The following is a 20,842-nucleotide window of genomic DNA, read 5'->3' on the forward strand; positions in this document are numbered from 1 at the left end:
CTTGAACCCCCTCTAGCCATCGATCTGGTGGGTAACAGATGTCTCAGAAAAGGTCGGAGCACTTTTGCAAATATGCGATATGTGATGTCTTGATAAACCAAGCAGATATTTGAAGTTTACACAGTTACGTTAAAATATGTTATAAGTTTATTTTGTGACCCAGAAAGAGTAATAAGAGTAATATTAAAACTAAGTAGCTGCCGCCATTGTTGGAAACTGGAATTGGCTGGGCCGCACCATGAATTCTGGGATATGGTGGGCCGCGAAGGATACACCTGACCCATCCTTCAAATCTTAGGAAAAGGAGGACGCATTTGTCGGCCGCATTCGGAGGAGTCTACGAATTGGGACAGCCTTCATTGTGTCACTGTGACGTAATTGGTCTAAAAATGCGGCCTCAGGAGGATGCAGCCTACGTTTTGGGACACACCTATGGTGGAGGCTCTCTCATGGTTTGGGGCTGTATTTCACAAAGTGTTGTTGGGGATTTTCAAGATTGATGGAATTATGAACACTGAAAAGTACTGTCAGTTTTTGATCCATCATGCAATACCATCTGGAAGCCATCTGATAGGCAAGAGCTGAATTTTTCAGCATGAAAATGATCGCAAACACACTACTACTGCAGTAGAAACATACCCAGATAGAAAACAAAAAGGCACATAATGGATTGGCCTCCCTAACATCATTAAAGCAACGTGGGATCATCCCAGAAGAGAGTAGAACAAAAGGCAGTCCTTCAAGAAGCTTAGGGAACTATTCCTGAAGGCTGCTTAAAGAAATTTTAAGAAAGCTTGCCCAGGACAGTCTGTGTTGAAGACTAAAGGTGATCATATGAACAGTGTTGGGGAGTAACGGAATACATGCACCGCCGTTACGTATTTAAAATACAAAATATGAGTAACTGTATTCCGTTACAGTTACCGTTTAAAAAGGTGGTATTTAGAATACAGTTACTTTGTTTAAATAAATGGATTACACGGCGGTATTTTCCTGTTTCATATTGTCACGGATCAGGACTGTTTGGGTTTGTTTGACAGCTGCCTTCTGTTGTTCCAGGCGGCAGCGTTACGGTTGCCATGGTTATAGGGCGACGCTCTCTATCTCTGCGACCGTGTGTTTCCTGGGTGAGAGAGCGCCTTTTTGTTGTTGTTGTTGTTGTACTAAGCTAATAGGCAGAATGCTACAGGCATAGCTCTAAAGAATGTAGCATCATGGGCAGTGTAGTCGGTGCTGTAGGGAGAATGGACTGCCATACAGGTTATGTGTCTGTGAGCAAGAGGAGGGAGAAAAGGGAGAGTGGAAAAGTACGAGCTGTCATCGAGCAAAAACGGGAGCTGGAAGCATGTAAATATAATAATAACCACTGCAGCCAAGAAGAGTGCCTGACGAGCCCAGTTGTAAGTAAGCTATTAAGACTCGACTGTACACTGTGTTCGTGTTTTCCTCCGAAACAATAAGTTCCGTTGGAGCAGCCTTTCAACGCCTCTCTCTGTCTCTGGCAAGCAAAGTTGACCCAGACAACAAAGTAAAGTTATTTTTCGGCTACGAGCCCGACACGGAACCCGACGTATTAGCCAGAGGTCCCTTTACTACGGTTCGGAGCCGCGGACCTTCAGTAATAGTAATAAATCACACAGCAATAGTACATTCACGTAGTTGTAAAAAGCATGATAATATATTAAGTAATCCAAAGTATTCAGAATACGTTACTCTCATTGAGTAACGTAACGGAATACGTTACAGAATACATTTTGGGGCATGTATTCTGTAATCTGTAGTGGAATACATTTTAAAAGTAACCTTCCCAACACTGCATATGAAATGACTTGACTTTCAAGCTGGTTACATTTATATAAACTCTGATTTTGTCTTAAATACTGTATTTCTATGGATGTTTCTGCATGTTTCAATAAATCCCTACACCGATTTCACATTTTCCTAGCAAAATATAGACTTACGCACAGCACTGCACTTTCTGCTTTTTTACTAGGGGCTCTTAATGGTTTCACATATGTTACAGTGTCTGCTGTCACTAATAGTGTTCTATTGTTTGCTGGGTGTGAGATCATTTCCTAGATTTATCTTCTTCAGCTCACTGTGATGATGTAGAGTTCAAGTTCCCATCTTCATCAACAATAAAGCCAAAAATCATTAATTATAAACACACATCAGGGGCTCACAGAAGTGTTGTTCCTAGGTAGATATTGTATGTGCTACCTTATGTTTCCAGATTCAGTCCCTTGGAAAACACAAAAAACAACAAACAAAAAACAAACAAACAAACAAAAAAAACCTATGTTGCTGAAAGAAATCAGATGTGTTTAATATTAATAAGGAGGAGAGGCTGATAGCAATCTTAAAATATTCATCAAAAAAAGAATAGTTAGGTACTACATCATCAATATAAAAATCCCAGACTATCCAGGAGTTTAAGAAAATAAGGGGGTAGGATAACTCCAGGCAACGGAGGGAACAGAACCAGTTTTTAAAATTTAATAATTGAATTTTTTTCATCCATCAAAGAGAAGCTTCAAAAGTGTATTGGGTATGGCGATAATTTATACAGGCATGATGTTATGTTTTTAATACTTGACAGAAGATTACGGGCTGTCTGGACTCCTTGAGAACATCCATCCATCCATGTTCCCTTATCCTCCAAATACGCAAAAACAGCAGCAGACACCGTGACAAATGTTTCTGAACGTGTCTGTTCTCCATCATATCGTTCAAGAAATAATAATCACTCAGTACTGCCGTTTTTGTAATACCGTTGTTATTAAATATTTCTTGTCATTTAGTATGAAAACTGCAGCTTGATAAAAATCATCATCACTGGGTTTGGTGGCTGATCAACATGGCAATTATTTCAGGACAGCTGAAGGCAGAAACCTGTCAGCATATTTCTACAATTTATAGCTCTTATAAATGATGTATTTTTGTCTCACACTCGTGCTTAATGCCTATTCATGTATCATCTTTTATGCAATATTATTTCCTAATAAGTCAGGATTGATCTTAGAGCTACAATGCATATTTAATGGGGCCTGCAGCCATACTGACAGGGTTTTACAGTGATGTAGAGCCTTTCTTTTTTCAACCACACATAAATTGTTGATCGTATTTGTGCAGGAAGGATGAGAGTCCATTCATTAACAACTGGCTTTAAAAAGCTGTTTTCAGACAATGAGGACCGCCTCACTCCAACTCAGTGTTTCACTGAATCGAACACGAACAAAGGAAGTAGTTTGGGCTGCTGCAGCTTTGTTATCGGTAACATGCAATATAAGATCAAATTAGGATTTGTGAAGATGAAAATTAAATCAACCATTAGGCTAATCAGAAACAGTAAGAGCTCATGCTGATCTTGGGAGTCTCAAGCAGCTAATTCTTTAGTCTTTACTGAAAATTTTAGAAGACAAATGGACAGTAATTTAGACAAATCCGATCCTAGCTGAAATATTAAATATTTAGGTAGCCACACAAGACGGCGATATCTTTTGTTGCTGTTTTACAGGAAAATATTCATTGGCAGTCATGTATACAGCCCTGATGCATTTATTCAATTTGCTCATGTTGTTTTGTCTGTTTCAAAGTCTGTGAGGCGGGATATCATAGTGTTTGTAGACTGCACCCGCTAATATTTCTCTATTGTTTGCTGAGTAAGATGGTGTCCTAGATTCATCTCCTCAGCATTCTCTGTTGCTGTGGGCTTCAGGTCTCTCCGTGGACCTCAGTACATGCCCGAAGTCAGCACAGAGCACTGATATTACATAGTTACCTTTATCTTAAAAGGGCAAAGCCTTTCACCCCAGAGAGATAGAGTCTGCCACAGAAAAGAGAACAAGAAGCATCCGTTCTTCCAGGCCAGAGTGTTCAGGATTTCTGTTCCGGGCAGGCAAGGTTGAAGGAAAATGATCGATATTCAAAATGATCCTTTGTAGCTTTCTTTTACTCCTATTGTTCCTGTTTCGCAAAGGCCAGAAATGTGCTCGGAGAGAAGAACCACTTGTGTCCGTTAGCTGAACTCTTTGGAAGTTTTCTTTATTCTTCCCTACCCTGACCCTCTGAGTTATACTGAGAATAAAAGGAAACTCTCAGTCTCAGTACTTGATCTCCTGCACAAGAGGGATGCCCACATTCTCCATCTATCATTTCTTTAGGCCAGGTCAAGTTAGTCCAGACATTCTTCTCCTTAGCAGCGTCTCCTAGCACATCCTGAGGGATCCAGAGGCATTCCAGTACCACATCAGATATACATAGAATCCTTTCACAAAGTCAGAGTCTACCCTAGGGTCTCCTACATGATGCACATGCCCTGAAAATCTCCAAAGGGAGGCACCCTGAAGTCAGCCTTATCAAATGCCTGAACCACTTTAGCTTTTTAGATATAAAGGAGCACCAGCTCTATTCTGTTCTCCCTCAGGATGGATTGAACTATTTCTAAAGTTTAAGCTCAGCCACCCTATAGAAGAAATTATTTTTAGTTGGTTATAACTGTATTTTTTTCTGGAATAAAGTTTATTATTGTGAGTAATTTTTCAGATAAAAGCAACCAGAAACCTGCTTCTCCTTTTAGGAATATGAAGGTTGTTGTGGTGGAGGGGTTATTAATCCAAAGGAGGTGAACAAAACAAGGTCATTGCTGCCACCTGTAACAAAACCTTGGAGGGGAACCTCCACAACCAAAGTAGTGCTTTAGCATAGGGCTTGGCTGTAGAGTCCAGAAGAGCAGGAGACTCACCAGTGCCTATCTCACCATTGTAGAGACATGCCCTGCAGTTGGATTAATTTTTAGGATTTGGACCTTGGCATGCTGATCATGTGAACTTCCATGTTCTCTATATATACTGCTTCATAAAAAGGAAAACCTTTTGAAAACCCCCAAAACAGGAATGGTTTTAAAGGTGGAGGCCACTGACATTTTTTCTCTCCCCGTCTTTTCTGACAATTTTTTGCACTAGTTCGGTTAGGGTCAGTGACCGGTGGCACGAGGTGACACCTGGACCCCACAGAGGTTCCAAAGGTAGTTCAATTCCTCTAGGATGGGACATCAATACATGGCATCACCAAGAGGTTTGCTCTGTCTCTCAACACAGTCTCAAGAGCATGGAGGAGATTCCAGGACAGCTACTCCAGGAGAAATGGACAGGGCTGTAATAGATTCTTAACCCATCAGTAGGACAGATATCTGCTCCTTTGTGCAAGGAGGAACAGGATGAGCACTGCCAGAGCTACAAAATAAACCTCCAGCAGGACACTGGTGTGAATGTCTCTGACCAAATATCAGAAACAAACTACATGAGGCTAGCCTGATGTCCTCTAGTGGGCTCTGTGCTCACTGCCCGACACTGTGGCATTTGCCAGAACACCAGAATATGCCTTTGACAGATAAGTGTGACAGACGTGAAGGGGTCTGGAGAACAAATGAAGAACGTTCGCTCAGCATGACAGGTTTGGCGGTGGGTCAGTGATGGTGGGGTGAGGCATATTCACAGAGGGGCGCAGAGACCTCTACAGGATTGGCAACAATACACTGGCACACTGTGAAATCCACTGTCAGACCCTACACTGGTGCAGTGGGTCCTGGTTTCCTCCTGTTGCACAATAATGCCTGACCTCATGTGGCAAAAGTTTGCAGACAGTTTGTGGATGATAAAGGAGTTCATACTGACCGGCTCCCATGCTCGCCTGACCTAAATCCAATAGGACACGTCTGGGACGTTATGTTTTAGTTCATCAGACACTGCCAGGTTGCACCACAGACTGTCCAGGAGCTCAGTGATGCCCTGGTCCAGATCTAGGAGGAGATTCCCCAGGACACCATCTGTGGTCTCATTAGGAGCATGCCCCGATGTTGTCAGGCATGTACATAAGCACATTGAGGACATACAAACCATTGAGTGCCATTTTGAGTGGCTGGAATGAATTTTCAGTAAAATAGGCTGGTCTGCCACATACATTCTTCACTTGGATTTACAAGGTGTCTTTGAATTAGGCCTTCTGTATGTTTGTAATTTTCATTTCCATCAAACAATGTAACATCCCTTCATTCCTAACACATTACCCAATCTATATCAGTATAGATATGCAGGCAGCATGATTTTTTTCCCCCCATTGAGATCAGATCTATATTCTGATTTGTTTCTTTAATTTTTTTGAGCAGCGTAGATACTTCTAGCTTTGTGATCAGATTTCCATTCTGTGGACGCACTCCAGATATGAAGCAGTTTCTTGTGCAGACAGAATATTATTTACCCTTGTGGAGTCAGTGTTTTGCAAAAGAGATCACAATATGAATGTCTTGCTGCAGCGTTGATAACAGTGTTACTCCAGCTTTTGTAATGTAGAATAGTGGAAGATCATTTAATCCTGTTAACTGATTCACTCAAAAGCAGAAACACTAAACCACCAATTTATCCCCTCAGTGGGTGTTTTTCAAAGCTCCTACCAGTCTTCTGTGAGGCTGTCTTACTGAAGCAATCAAGCCTTCAGCTGCCCTGTAGTGGACGAGGTCCTAATTTGTATGAACCAGGAGACTATGGAACAAAAGACTTCATAGTCTAGCTTGAATAGCGAATGTCAGAGCAGAGTCACCAATGTGAGCCTCTGATTCAGTGGTAAAACATGCAGGTTCTGATTGCTTTCCTATCAGAGAAGTTGCTCTAGGAAAGAAAATTGCAAAGAGAAAGGGAAATTGCGACAGCATATCTTGTCTTTGTAATTCCACAAATAGGAAGCAATGCATTTCGAGACTCCAAGTTAAATTACTCCCATATCTATCACCCAAAGGTAAATATAAGAATGTCCTCATCTTTTTTGAAGCAGAGCCAACAGCTGCAAAAACAGACAGACTTTTGCTGCAGACAGATTAAAAACAAAGAGTGAAGCACCTACAAGGGATTGTGTAACATACACCAAACAGAGCGCGTGCCTCCTCAGCCACGGATCACATTTCATTCCCCACCATCCTCCAGTCCTTCGCACAAGATCTGAAGAAAATAGTTTTTGGCATTTTTTGGAATACCACTGCTTCTCCCTGTGCTCATTTTTTTCTTTTTAATACACACTGTCAGCGAGTTGGTACTTCCATAACTCATTGAAACTCTCAACTGTGAGCGCAAGTACAAACTTTAAATGCCCAGGACTCTTGTCAACTGTTTTTCTTATCTATTCTCTTTGATGAAAACACTCATTCGCAGTCCTAAAGTCCGTGGCTTCAGAGAACTTGCTCAGAGATTCCAATTTTCCAGGGCTGTCAACTTCGCAGGGCTGCACAAGGACAACTGAAAACGTGTGTTTGAATCTTTCCTTTTTATTTTTATGGATACTGCTGCTGCTTTTTAAGTCTTAATGTGGCACTAATGCAACCATTTGTCATTACATAATTAAAAATCAGTACCTATTACTTGAAGGTTTGCTTTCCAACATATGTGAAGTTAATGCTTTTTATAAATTGCACTTAATTGTATTGTTAGTTCTGAATTAATTTGTGTAATAATTTGTGATGCCTTATTAACAGTTTTGAAAGCAGGTATTTTTCAGCAGCATGTACCTTTATTTTTATCTTCTGCATCCAACTGGTGCTCTAGCTCAGCGGTCCCCAACCCCCGGGTCTCGGTACCGGTCCGTGAGAGTTGAGGCTCAGGTGTGAAATGTATGGTTTTCAGGGTTTTTATCGGTTTTCAGCGTTATTTTGTTATCGTTTTTATCGTTAACTCGGTTTTCCTGGGTCTTTTCATGTGTGTTATGAATAAATCTTCTTTTTTTCGGTACTAGTTTTATTTTGTTGCATTTATCCGCGACACCTTAAAGGCCGGTCCGTGAAAATATTGTCGGGCATAAACCGGTCCGTGGCGCAAAAAAGGTTGGGGACCGCTGCTCTAGCTGGTTACCTGTTAGCGTTAGCTCTCATCCTATTCCTACCTTGTCTTCTGTCACACCAACCCTCTGCATGTTCTCCTTCACTACACCTGTGAATCTTCTGTGTGTTCATCCTCTTGCAGCTCCATCTTGAACATCCTTTGCCCAGTACATCCACTATCCCTCCTCCATTTCTAATGTTGTCCCTCCTGCTCACTCCCAATTAAAATCTCAACATCTTCAACTCTGCCACCTCCTGCTCCACCACTCACCTTTTTATCAGTGCCACTATCTCTAAACCATACACCATAGCAGGTCTCACTACTGTCTCTTAAACCTCACTAATTCTTATACAAAACTTTCATTTAGACTCATGCCGATCCAATGTCTCTTATCTGTAATGGGCATTAGACAACAGACGCTGATTTTTCTTTTAGGAATAAAGGAGAGATTCCGTAAGCTCGGTGAGGGTGACTCATCTCCGATAAACGAAAACCATTTGTATCATTTTCATTTCATCTGTCGTTCAAATGTAAAATGTTTCATGTTTCTCCAGGGTAGGACTGGCTGTATTTCAAACATTATCCGGAAGCACAGAACCGGATAATAGTTGTTTCAAGTGGGATTCATGCTACTGCGTCTGTAGTCTGTTTGCGTAGGTGTTTGGCTACGCAGAGTACAGGATTATGCTATGCAGTCTACGTGGGCTTGCTTACATACAGCAAGAAAATAACCAACAGTATGTAGATGTTGCTGATGCTATGCATAGGTTGAATGCTGGATTCAAATACTGGCCTGAACAGGAAAGGGGGCCCACAAAGTCATGAAGAGATCAATAAAGCACAGACAAAGACTGTAGTAAACAAATGCATTAGAACTTCAAGAATAGCCTACAGGGATGGGCAGGGACGGCTCAGTAGGTAGAGTGGAAGGTCGGGGGTTCGAATCCACTGAATGGCTACCCTGAGGTACCCCTGAGCAAGGTACCGTCCCCACACACCGCTGCCCACTGCTTCATAGAGTGAATGGGTTAAATGCAGGGAGGTTTTTCACCACGGGGATCAATAAAGTATAGATTACAGACTTGTTGCTCAGCATATTTTTGACACTGCCACCTGTTGTCAGCAGACAGCTACTACATGTAGACAAGAGTCTACAAAGCTGTGCATTGGCTGTCTAGCAGCAGCGCACAACCATGCCAATCCCATAAGGCACTTCCTGAAAAGCCTACACCAGCATAAATAGTGATTGTACTCTTAGATGCAAAGGAAGGAGTTGTGGCTTTGTTTACCACCTTAAAACATTTTTTTAAATTTGATCTATATTCTTATGTGGGTTTAGTGTTTCATGTTCGTCATTTTTTGTGTTTCTTTCACAGTCTTTTACTCTACATACACAGCGTTGTCACTGAGGCATCATCAAAAAATAAATAAATAACAGGAAGAGCACAGTAGCCCCATCTCCATATGGAGCACTCACCGCTCCTCTTATTCTCACAGTTTTGGTATCAGCAAAGTTCCAGGAAAGATGGAGAGTAGGGAGAGAAGAGGAGGTCGAGATTCTGCCTCTCGCAGGGCAATTATAGTGAGCTGAGGACACGGTGAGAAGTAGTGCTCTCGCTGAGAGATGTACTGCAGCTGTGGTCTGACAGCCACAGATAAAACCCTTAGTTAGTCAAAATCATGACAGTGACTTTACTCTAAGTCAGCCTTATTTGCTGCTGCTTTTACTTCAATATCATTTAACGCGGAAGCCAATTCAGCCGCCGCATTTCACACCACGGAGCAGTCGGCCACATAAAGACTAATTTTAGCACATATTTGAAAGTGAAGATGTCCCCGGGGAGTGGTTTGATAAGCCTGCAGAGAGAGGACAGGTTTTTCTTACCAGACAGCTGTACTCTACCTCCTGCTCTGGCAGTTTTTTGTAATTTCTCCACCTTCTCTTGCCCCCCCATCCTCCCCACCCCGCACCTTCCTTTTCCACTCCCACTCTATAGATAATGGGGTTTTAATGTAGTAGATTTGATATGGTGCAAGAAGGCTGGATTTTTCCCCATTACTTATCTCTGGCTACCAGGCCTTCCCAGATGGGCTGCCCCCTAACCTCTTCATTCTGGCAAACATAGAGCCACCCTCATCCTCCCTCCCACCCACCCACACACACACCTTCAAATTCAAACTTCACCCCCAACACAATACCCCATTTCTCTGTCCACTTGCAAATATAATGCATTCTCTTCAAGCTTTCAACACTTGTCCTTGCGTTATGTCCTAATTATGAGAAAGCAATTAGCGGGGTCCGTCTTTTATATATGTTAATAAGAGAAATCAGTATATTAAGATGACATGAATGAAGGTAATAAATACTATATGATATCGCATATCGGAAAAGTAAACAGGCCCCTGCAGCAACAAAGGGGGCTGATGATCGGGGGATGAGTGTCGGTTATGAAAAATTACGATAATAAAAACAATCATCTTTAACCCTCTTTCATCCGTTCCATCTTCTGGTAGCCCTCCCTGCTTTTTCGCCTGCTTTTCCATCAATTTCTTCCCACTCTTTTCCCTCCTGACCCGTCCTGTTCATCACCACCGTCATCTCTCTTCCTCTCATCTTTGCTATGCTTTTGACCCCCTCCACCCTACCACCCTTCATCCTCACTGCATGCTTCCCCTCCTCTACTTTCATGCCATCACCACATTATATCTGTCATTCTCTCCAGACTCCATTTCAAATTAACTGCAGTGAAGCTTTTTTTTTTTATCTGAAAGAAACTGACTGAAGACAGGAAGTCTAGAAGGCAGACAGAGAAAGATAGCAGTGCAAGGTGGTGGTCTTTGGTTTATTGGAGAGGCCTGATAGGTCTCATACCTAATTCAGTCCAGAAGAAGAAATGGAAGGGGTGAAGACCAAATTCTCACCTGTCTCTGAGGGTAATAGCTAATTAACTACATTGTGACAGAAATACATATATATGCAGGGGTGAAAAAGTGACTGGAAGATATATGAGGGGAAGGAGCATCATATGAGGCAAAAACCACACCAAGAAAACTGGAAAAACATATCCTTTTTATGTATCTTTCCAGAAATAATGACAAAGGATTGCTAAAGACTATTCGTTGTTTTTGTAGGGTTGGCTACAAAGTGGTGCTAACTGGGTAAATGTTGGAAATCGCACGATTAAGAACAGTGCCAGCTAAAGATTTCTGACTTCTTGCCTTCTGACAGTGACTGCAACTGTACCAGAGGAACCTTTGATGTCTGAGAAGATCCTGTGAGGATTTAGGTTTCCAGAGAGAATAGGACAACTTTGACCTTTACTCTGGTTACAGTTTAATATAAGAGACTGATGGGGAAGGTTAAGCTCACATACTGCTGTGTGGAATCTGTTTCCTATGCACAGAATCATTATATTCATTCAGCACACACTCAGTCTGCCGCTGTATTTTGAATGCCTTCTGCCCATTTTGAATCAAATTAAGCCTCACAAATCATATGGTGTAATCTGTTTAAGAATACCAATATCAAGTCTGCAAAAGCAGCAGCTTTAGTAGTTCTGTAGTTTTGAATAGGGCTTCACACCTCGCAAAATGGTTGTTTCTGACCTTTTCTGTTTTAAAGAGGAACCTGACTTATTGAATCTTTATGTGCTGCAAAAAATGTCAGTCTCCCAATCTTAGTGTTTAGTTACGACACAGAGGTGTAAGTTAAGTAGTGTTTCTTTATTCATCACTCACTTTTCCATAGTGTAGATCATTTTATCCAGGATGTCAGTGTAGCCGTGATGTGAGCGCTGGTTATGGTTACAGATGCAATAGAGCTGACCAGAGGGGTTGGATAATATGTTCAAATTTTCAAACTGGCGACCATCGATCCATCTACAAGCAATTGCTGATGTGTACAGTCAGGGTAAAAAGAAAGTTTTACACATCTGGTGCATACATCTGGTCTTTGAATGAGGTAAATACAAACTCAGATGGACTACAAAACATGTGCACTGTGTCATTATTTATTTAACAAAAAATCAGTCGCTGCCTCCATAGGAACTGAGAGGGTAAGTGGCAGCCAGGTGCTGCTAATCAAACGCACTTGATTAACTGAAGAGCAGAAAGTGTGAGCACCTCTATAAATCCTCGCACAGTGGCTTAGAAAGTCATTAAGAAAATATTAAGTTATTCCTTCTTAAGGTTGTTCTAGCTGTTGAATCATGGGGTGTAATACTGATGAGTCTCTTGTGTCTGTGTACAACTCTCAGCTCTGGAGATCATTACAACAAAAAGGAAGGCGGCACCATGTAGACTTCTTGTATTCTCGAGGTGGATTAGGTTAGATAGTGACCCACACAAGGTGCTGCTAAAAAGTATTTGCCACCTTCCTGATTTCTTAGTTTTTTGCAAATTTGTAACAGTTACAAATTCATCCAACAAATTTTCATTTTTGACAATGATAAACTGATTAAATACAAAATGCATTTTGAAATGATGATATTATTTAGTATGGGACACCAGTATTCCAAACCTACCTATCTGAAGTGTTGCCTTGCTTTTTAGATAGCCACAATGAAATAAGACTAAATAAAATTGTGCTTTTGCCACTGTGTATCACAGCACACTCTTCCCTAAAACAACAATCCAGTGACTTCTCTGTGTGAAGTTTTAATAAATTAAAAGCTATACACAGTGAGGCCTGTGGATTACTTTTTTTCCTGTTTTAGCTCCACATTACATGAAAACCCAGATATCCAAATATGGATTAATAAACCCAAACTATCTCCATGACTACATATTGTACCACTACATGTAACTGTAATATTTTTGTTATTTGGAACAGGGCAATGTGATGAAGCCTGGCAAAGGGTGCTTTTACCAATTTCTTTTGTTTTCGCTTTACTTTGGATGTATTTTTGTTTATACTGGCCAAAACTAAGTGCTGAAGTTAGACTAAAAGAATATTTTGGTCACAGACAGACTGTCTGGGGTGCTTCTTAAATATATCTCCTAATTGTCTCTGTACCTCACACACAGTTGCAGTCATCTGTGCTGAACAGTTCGATGGTCCTAAGCGAAACACCTAATGTGGTTCTGGAGGGTCTGAGACCCGGGACCGGCTATGTGGTCCAGGTGAGGGCCCGCACTGTAGCGGGCTACGGAGCCTACAGCAAAGAGATGCTCTTCCAAACCCTCACCGACGGTAAGTGGGTGGGTGGTTATCTGGAGTGTGTGGAGGTGTTTGTGTGGGTGTGGGTTTTCGTGGTGGAGAGGAAAGCGAGTGTAGGGCTGAGAGAGGGAATGTGAGAGGGTTGCGCAAGAGTGAAATTCTGGCTGTGAAGTGATTAAATTCTCCCTTACTTTCTGTGTGTGTGTGTGCGTGTGTGTGTGTGTGTGTGTGTGTGTGTGTGTGCGCGCGCGCGCGCGTGTGTTTGTGAAGAGTGCTTGCAGTCATGTAAAATGAGCCTTGTAAATGATATTTTCTGTGTATTAGAGAGAGAAAAAAGTGTCAGTTATATATTTTCCCTTCCAGAAATGCTCAGCTGTGTGTATGCAAGACTGAAACATATGAGGAGTATGAAATATAATATTTTTTCCTTAATTTGTGTGTGTGTGTGTTCTGCAGATGAATATAAGTCAGAGCTCGGACAGCAGCTCTCTCTGATTGCTGGCTCCTTAGTTGGTGGAGTGTGTATTGTATCACTAGTAGCTATCGCCATCATCTGTACCAGGTAATGCACAGCTGACACACCTGCTCACTTCACACGAAAGTGCAGCTGCACATAAATGTCTGTCACTGCAATGTCCAAAGAAGTAGAGATGGTAGACATGTGTCCTATTAAATAACATACTTTTCACTTATCAGACTATGAACATGAACTGATAGTTAAAACAACAGTTCTCCAATTTTTTCCACTCTTTTTTGAGCTTTGAACGAAATGCAAAGGTATTTGTAATTATGTGGACAAAGCGGCACTTCAGTAGCACAGTTGCAGCTTCCACACATCACGTCTTTAGATCACATTATTTAATGACTGCTGAGGAAATCGATTAGTTGAGAGAGACTGGTAGATGCTTTTTTAAAAGCAGTAAGTGGACTTTGAACAACATATTTTTTTTCCAGGATAAATGTTCATGGCCGATTGGCCATGGAGCATACCACATGAATAAAAATGCCCCCAGCAACAGAATCCCTCACCCATTTTGCTAATCCCCTGCTCTCCTTCCTGACATTTGCCATCTGTTTCAAATATAATTATCCAGTAAAATAAATCTGACACCCACAAATATCAATCAAATAAATGTATTTTAACAAAGCTCCTTTAAATGAATAAAAGAGCAGCTGCACATGCATTCTTCTATTTCAGCTAAAATGGTAAAAAAAATAAAAAAAATTAAAAAAAATGGAAGTTTATCAACCATATGAGCAGCACCTAGCTCACGGTGCGAGCTATCGCTACTTAAGCGTAAACCAGATAATGGAAGCCTCTGGGAGTGTGTTGTGTGGAGCGTAGCCACAGCTGATGTACCTCCTTTAATTTACAACTGATGAAGTAACATTTTTATATGTTGTTGATGTGACAAAAAATAAATGACAAGTGAAAGTTTTGCATGAATAATTGTACTAAAATGTCCACCCGTCAGTCCATACAAAACACCATTCAGCCCTCTATTCATCATCTTCCACTTATACACAGTCAGGTCACAATGGCACTAAGCCAAGTAGGGTCTTTTCCCCAGCAACACTTTCCAGTTGATCCTGGAGGATCTGAGGTGTTCCCAGTTGCTCCCAATCACTCGAGTGAGCCCTGAGTCTAGTCTAGGATCACCTCATGTTTGGATATACCCAACGACCTCCAATGGAAGGCTCCCTTGAGACCTACCCGCTTTGACAGGGAGGAGCAGGAGATCCCTTTGGATGTCTGAGCTGTTCTCCTTATCTCCAAAGCTGAGCCCATTCCTTCTACAGAGGAAACTGATTTCATCGGTCTTAGTCGTTTGGTCATTACTAGATCACATGATCACTATTTGCACTATTTGTTGCAGTCTTATGAAAGTTGGACTGTTGGTGGAGTGGTAATCTCATTACCATGACAGTCTGGTACAGCACCCACATCACTGCTGATCTTGTGCCAATCTGTTGGTTCAAGTCACACTGCACTTCCTGTTACTTGGGAATAAGAGGCCATCATATTTGATACTAGCTTCTAAACCCCAACCAGGAGGCAGCATTTCACCATTTTTCCAGTTGGAGACGAGAAGAACTCTGTGGCAGTCCACCACCTCCTGCTTGACAACTAAAATGAAGTTAAAGCAATGTTGCAAAAGTACCACTTTGGCGCTTCTGGGTGTCGTATTATTCTGTATGACATCGTTAGATTGTTAAATTACAGGCATCAGTGCATGAACAGCTTATTTGAATTACTTTATATATAGGGGTAATAGGGTAAAGGGGTTGAGTACATGATTGGTGGTAGAGAAGAAGAAGAAAAAGATGTGATAGACTAATCTGTTGTTTGTTTCTCATCTTTGATTTTTTTTTCTTTTTTTGTGGTGTCATATCATTTGAATTTCAATTGATATTAAACCATGTGAGAAATTTGGATCCCAAAAAATCCCTATTTGTTGCAGCTGTTAAAAAACACAGACGTTTGACTGATCTCACTACATTCTGCTTTTTGTAATTCAGGGAGCTTGAAAGGTTAGGAACCACTGGTGTTGGCTTTAATAATGTGCTCTATTTTAAAACATTATCAACTGTGTAAAATGTTCATCTTATGTTCATCTGGAGCTGTTAAATAAATGTCTTAGAAAGTAAAATAATACTTTTAAAATAATACCTTTTAAAACGAAGTACAGTTGAAGTTGCATTAAATGGTACCTTACTAAATATACGCTATATTGCCAAAAGTATTTGCTTGTCTGCCTTCACACTTATATGAACTTGAGTGACATTCCATTCTTAATCCATAGGGTTTGCAGCTATAACAGCTTCAACTCTTCTGGGAAGGCTTTCCACAAGGTTTAGGAGTGTTTATGGGAATTTTTGACCATTCTTCCAGAAGTGCATTTGTGCTCTAATTGATCCCAGAAGTGTACGGTCAGGTTGAGGTCAGGACTCTGTGCAGGCCAGTCAAGTTCTCCCACACCAAACTCACTCATCCATGCGTTTATGGACCTTGCTTTGTGCACTGATGTACATTCATGTTAGATCAGGAAAGGTCCCCAAACTGTTCCCATACAGTTGGGAGCATGAAATTAAAGAATTACAAGTTCCTCTCACTGGAAACTATGAGGGACAGCCCCGACAAGTACCGTTCTCCTGGCAACCACCAAATCCACAGTCATCCAGATGGAGAAGTGTGATTCGTTGCTCCAGACGACACATCTGCACTGCTCTAGTCTGTGGCGTGCTTTATACCACTTTATTCATCACTTTGCATGGCACTTGGTGACATAAGGCTGTTGTTCAACCATTGTTCACTGTTCTTGAAGGCCACATGAATTTTGGAGGTCTGTAGAGATTGACTTTGTAGAAAGTTGGTGACCTCTGCGCACGATGCACCTCAGCTCTGTGATTTTACATAGCCTACCACTACATGGCCAAGTTTCTGTTGTTCCCAATCATTTCATCTTTCTTATAATATCACTAACAGTTGATTGTGGAATATTTAGTAGTGAGAAAATTTCACAGCTGGACTTCTTCCACTATCACGGTAACATACTGGAATTTACTGAGCTTCTGAGAGCGACCCATTCTTTTACAAATGTTTGTGGAAGCAGTCTGCATGCCTAGCTGCTTCATTTTATACACCTGTGGTCATGGAAGTGATTGCAGCACCTGAATTCAATGATTTGGATGGCGGCGTTTTGACTTTTGGCAATATAGTGTAGTTTCCACCACTGACAGCTGCAACTCTCTCACCTTAAATGTAGAATCGGTATGTTTACCAGTATGCCTGCTTGCAGTCGCGTGTGTGCATTTAAGTGAAATCCTCTCTGTACGCTGTAGTCTTTAACCTTTCGCTGATCAACTGATTCAAGCTCAAACTACACTTGCTGCTGCTATTACTATTATTGTTGGGTATTTCCAATAGCTTTTTATCTGCGTATGGTACTACAAAAACCGAGTGTGGCATTTCCTGAATAACGGTCATTCATGGCCACAGCCACTTACAGCAAGGAGACCTACAAGTTAGTGTAACTTTTTGGATTTTGGATGCATTGGACTATAAAATATTTATTTTCTTATCCTGTTAGGGCGTCACAGATGAACTGGAGCCTGTCCTAGCTGACATAAAGGGAGAGGTGGGCTATGTGAAGGAGAAATATCAAAATTAGAGTGCAAGACCATGAACAAAAGATTCTTATGAAATAACATTGGTTGTGTACGCGAAGGGAACATTTCTAAATGTACTTCACATATTTTTTAAAAAAAGGATTTGAAATGACTCCTAGTTGAAATAAAGTTGTAGACCAATAAATCACACACAAGTGATGCAAAAAAACTGTATTAAATTATAATATTTAATACGGCAAGAGTTTTAAACTAGCTGTGAAATGAGAAATGTCCAAAGTCTCAGTGACCCCATGAACTCCCAGAAATAGCGAGCGGCAAGCTGTCTCTCCTGCGCTCAGTATTAGGTGTCTGCTGTGGAGATCAGTCCACATATTAAAATATTACCACGTGCATTCCTTTAGTTTCAGCGTCGGAGAGAAGCGGGAAACAAGAGCTGATGACAAAGAGCACAAGCAAGTCACCCAATACTAATGATTTCCTGACAGACTCTCTTAAGCACACTTCTGGAAAACAATTTATTTCACCTCAAAAGAGAAACAGCGAGAGGACAACCAATTAGCATGATCTTTCTGCAACATTTCTAACTTTGAGTTGTGTTTTTTTTTTTACCTACTTGCCACTTTTTCTTCCCCATAAATCTCTGTGTCGGTGTTTCTGTCTGCAGGAGAAGGCAGCTGAAGGAGAGCGTATATGGTGACAAGCTGCAGCAGTACAACACAGGAGGAGGTGCGACCCCCTCCTAACACTGCGCTCTTTATTTCTTTATCACGATACATAAAATATGATGTGTTAAAACAGTGTGTGTATTCGAGCTTTCTGACTTTCTCCTCAGAGGTGACTCTGAGGCCAGACATGTTCAGTGGACCCACACCCACTGTGACCTTTCCCAGCCTGTCTGAGGGTCACAGTTCACCAGGGGTCAAAATCTATATTGACCCTTTCACATACGAGGACCCCAATGAGGCTGTCCGAGAGTTTGCCAAGGAAATCGATCCCTCCTGTGTCAAAATAGAGGAAGTCATCGGATCAGGTAGATATTTTAAGTGCCTTTGTGTATTTGGTGACCCTTTCGCTTTCATCGTGTTTTTTCTATAAGCTGTTGAAAGAAAATCTCAGCAAGGGAAAGTCTGTATTTATTTTCAGATGTGTTGAATAACCACTGCATTCATTCAGTGTAAGCAAAATCAGTTGAAGGTTGAGATGAAAAAATAACCACAATCACAGCACTGCTATCCTCTATAAAGTGCCTCAAAACACAAGCTAGAAAAGCAAACCTTGGTTTATTTAATGAAACCAACCGCCATGTGAAGGAGCAGATCCTCTACAGCAAATTAATCAAATTCCTCAACTGTGCCAGACTTTAGTGTGAATGAGGAAGATCTGGAATCACACAATGCCAGTTTATTATTTTGCTTTATTTTTCCTTTGAAGTCAGGAGAGATGTTTTATTCATGTTGAAAACTTTCACAGGAATAAATTAAAACTGTCTTCATGCATTCTCTTTGGCTATCTGCACTCTCACTGTAAAAATGCTGTATGATGTTTGGCAAACAGAGAAAGCTGAGAGTCCCAGGGCTGCTTCGCGGGGTTTTTTTTTTTTTTTTTTTGGGGGGGGGGGGGCATTTTGGCTATTGGATGAGAAAAGGAGGAAGGAAAAGAGGAAGGAAAGAAAAACAAGGAACACCTTTAAAGTATAAAACTGAGTGTGAGTTATCATCCACTTCAGTTATCAGTCGTTGGGCTTGAGTATCGTGCAAAAGTCTTAAGCCACCCCTCATTTCACTGGAAAATAAATGCAGCAGTTTTATTGAAGTGTGTACAAACATAAAGGAAACTAGCCTAAGGAGCTTGGAATGAAACGTGTCTGGACTTCTTTAAGTTGCTTGAAGACGTTTCACCTCTCATCCGAGAAGCTTCTTCAGTTCTAAAGTTTAGATTAAAACCTTAGAACACTGATCAGGGGGTCCTTTCTCCCTCTTGTGGGGGACACTCCCATAGGGCTTAAATCTGGGACTCTCCACCATTTGACCTTGGAACTGAAGAACTGAAATGAGAGGTGAAATGCCTTAAAGCAACTTAAAGAAGTCCAGACGCTTTTCTTTCCAAGCTCCTTAGACTGCGATGACCTGGATGACTGAGAACCCTCACAGACATAAAGGAAACTACAGTATATAAGTCAAAAACATTCAAACAAGCTTGAAAGTCAATATTTTGTATGACCAACTTTATTCTTCAGCACAGAGTGAACTTTCTTCCTTACACTGCTGACTGAAATGCAACCCCAAAACCATGACTAAGCCTCCACTGTGTTTTATATGGTGGCTGTAGTGGCTGTACACACTCATTGTTGTACCTCTATTCTGATCCACTTCATAATACTGACATACAGCTTTTAAGAATGGCTTCTTTACCATTTTTGACGTGGCTTTGGGAAACAGTGGGTGAATCTACTGAGGGCCTGATGCATCTTTCAGGGTATCCACATTCAGATTGGATGAAGGGTTTGGGAGTTTCAGGTCCTAAATATGTGCCACTCTCTTTTTAAAGGCACAAAAGGTAGTTGGACAGTTAAAAGTTATTTCAGGTAGGTGTGGGCAATCCTTCATTATGTCATTATCACTTAAGCAGATAAAAGGCCTGAAGTTGATTTGAGGTTTGATTTGGAAGATTTTGATGTAAACAGACAACATGCGGTCAAAGGAGCTCTCCATGCAGGTGAAACAAGCCATCCAGAAAAAACCCATCTGAGAAAGTGCTACAATATTAGGAGTGAGTGACCTGGAAGATAACAGTGGTGGATGATCGCAGAATCATTTCCGTGGTGAAGAGGAAACCCCTTCACAACAGCCAGCCAAGTGAACAACACTGTCCAGGAAGTAGGCGTATCGATATCCAAGTCTACCTTAAAGAGAAGACTGCATGAAAGTAAATACAGAGGATTCACTGCAAGGTGCGAGCCACTCATAAGCCTCAAGAATAGAAAGGCTAGATTGGACTAGCCTGCTAAAACACTGAAAGCTGCTGCAGTAAAGGCCTGGCAGAGTATTAAAAAGAAGAAAACGCAGCATCTACTGATGTCCATGGGGTCAAGACTTCAGGCTGTTATTGCAAGCAAAGGCTTTTAAAGCAAGTATTAGAAATGAACAATTTATTTTCAGTTATTTAATTAGTCCAACGGCTTTTGACCTGCATTTGAAATGAAGGGATTGTGTTAAGTTCCTTACATTTTTATGCAATAGTTTTGTTCAACCCATTAAATTAAAGCTGAAAATCTTCACTTCAGTTGCATCTGAGTTGTTTCATTTAAAGTTAATTGCTTCTGTACAAATATTTATGGACCTAACTTCTTCTTTTGCACACCATGTTGAGACATTAGTTTTCAGGTCATTGCTCTTTGGGAATCACTTTGTTGGTGCCAGAACACAATTCTATGCCTGTGTTCTCTTTCATGTTTTCCATAGAGTCACCTAAAATGGTAACATATGTGTTTCCTTGACAGTTTGCTACTACAAAGTGCCTAAAGATACAACTTAAAATTCTTTGCTAAGTTGTCTGTTACTGGTTCATCCTTGAGTTGCTTATGTTGGATAGGTCAAAGAAAAAAAGATTTCCTCTAAAAAATGTTCAGGACTAGACTGAAAATGAGCCAAAAAACATCCAGTGTCCAAAGACAAATCCTCAGAAAGCC

At 41.1% G+C, this 20,842-nt stretch overlaps 1 protein-coding gene across 1 annotated transcript in view; it reads left to right on the forward strand.

The window, feature by feature from the left end:
- Window positions 1–20,842, forward strand: part of LOC134646589 (ephrin type-B receptor 1-like) — a 120,298-nt gene that overhangs the window by 69,717 nt on the left and 29,739 nt on the right. Inside the window, exons 10-13 of the mRNA XM_063500403.1 lie at window positions 12,891–13,056; window positions 13,480–13,585; window positions 17,819–17,880; window positions 17,987–18,184. Of these exons, the coding sequence (XP_063356473.1) occupies window positions 12,891–13,056; window positions 13,480–13,585; window positions 17,819–17,880; window positions 17,987–18,184 (532 nt within the window). The remainder of the gene's footprint in view (window positions 1–12,890; window positions 13,057–13,479; window positions 13,586–17,818; window positions 17,881–17,986; window positions 18,185–20,842) is intronic.

This window comes from Pelmatolapia mariae, linkage group LG17 (assembly GCF_036321145.2).
Source record: "Pelmatolapia mariae isolate MD_Pm_ZW linkage group LG17, Pm_UMD_F_2, whole genome shotgun sequence".
In the NCBI taxonomy this organism is placed as follows: Eukaryota; Metazoa; Chordata; class Actinopteri; order Cichliformes; family Cichlidae; genus Pelmatolapia; species Pelmatolapia mariae.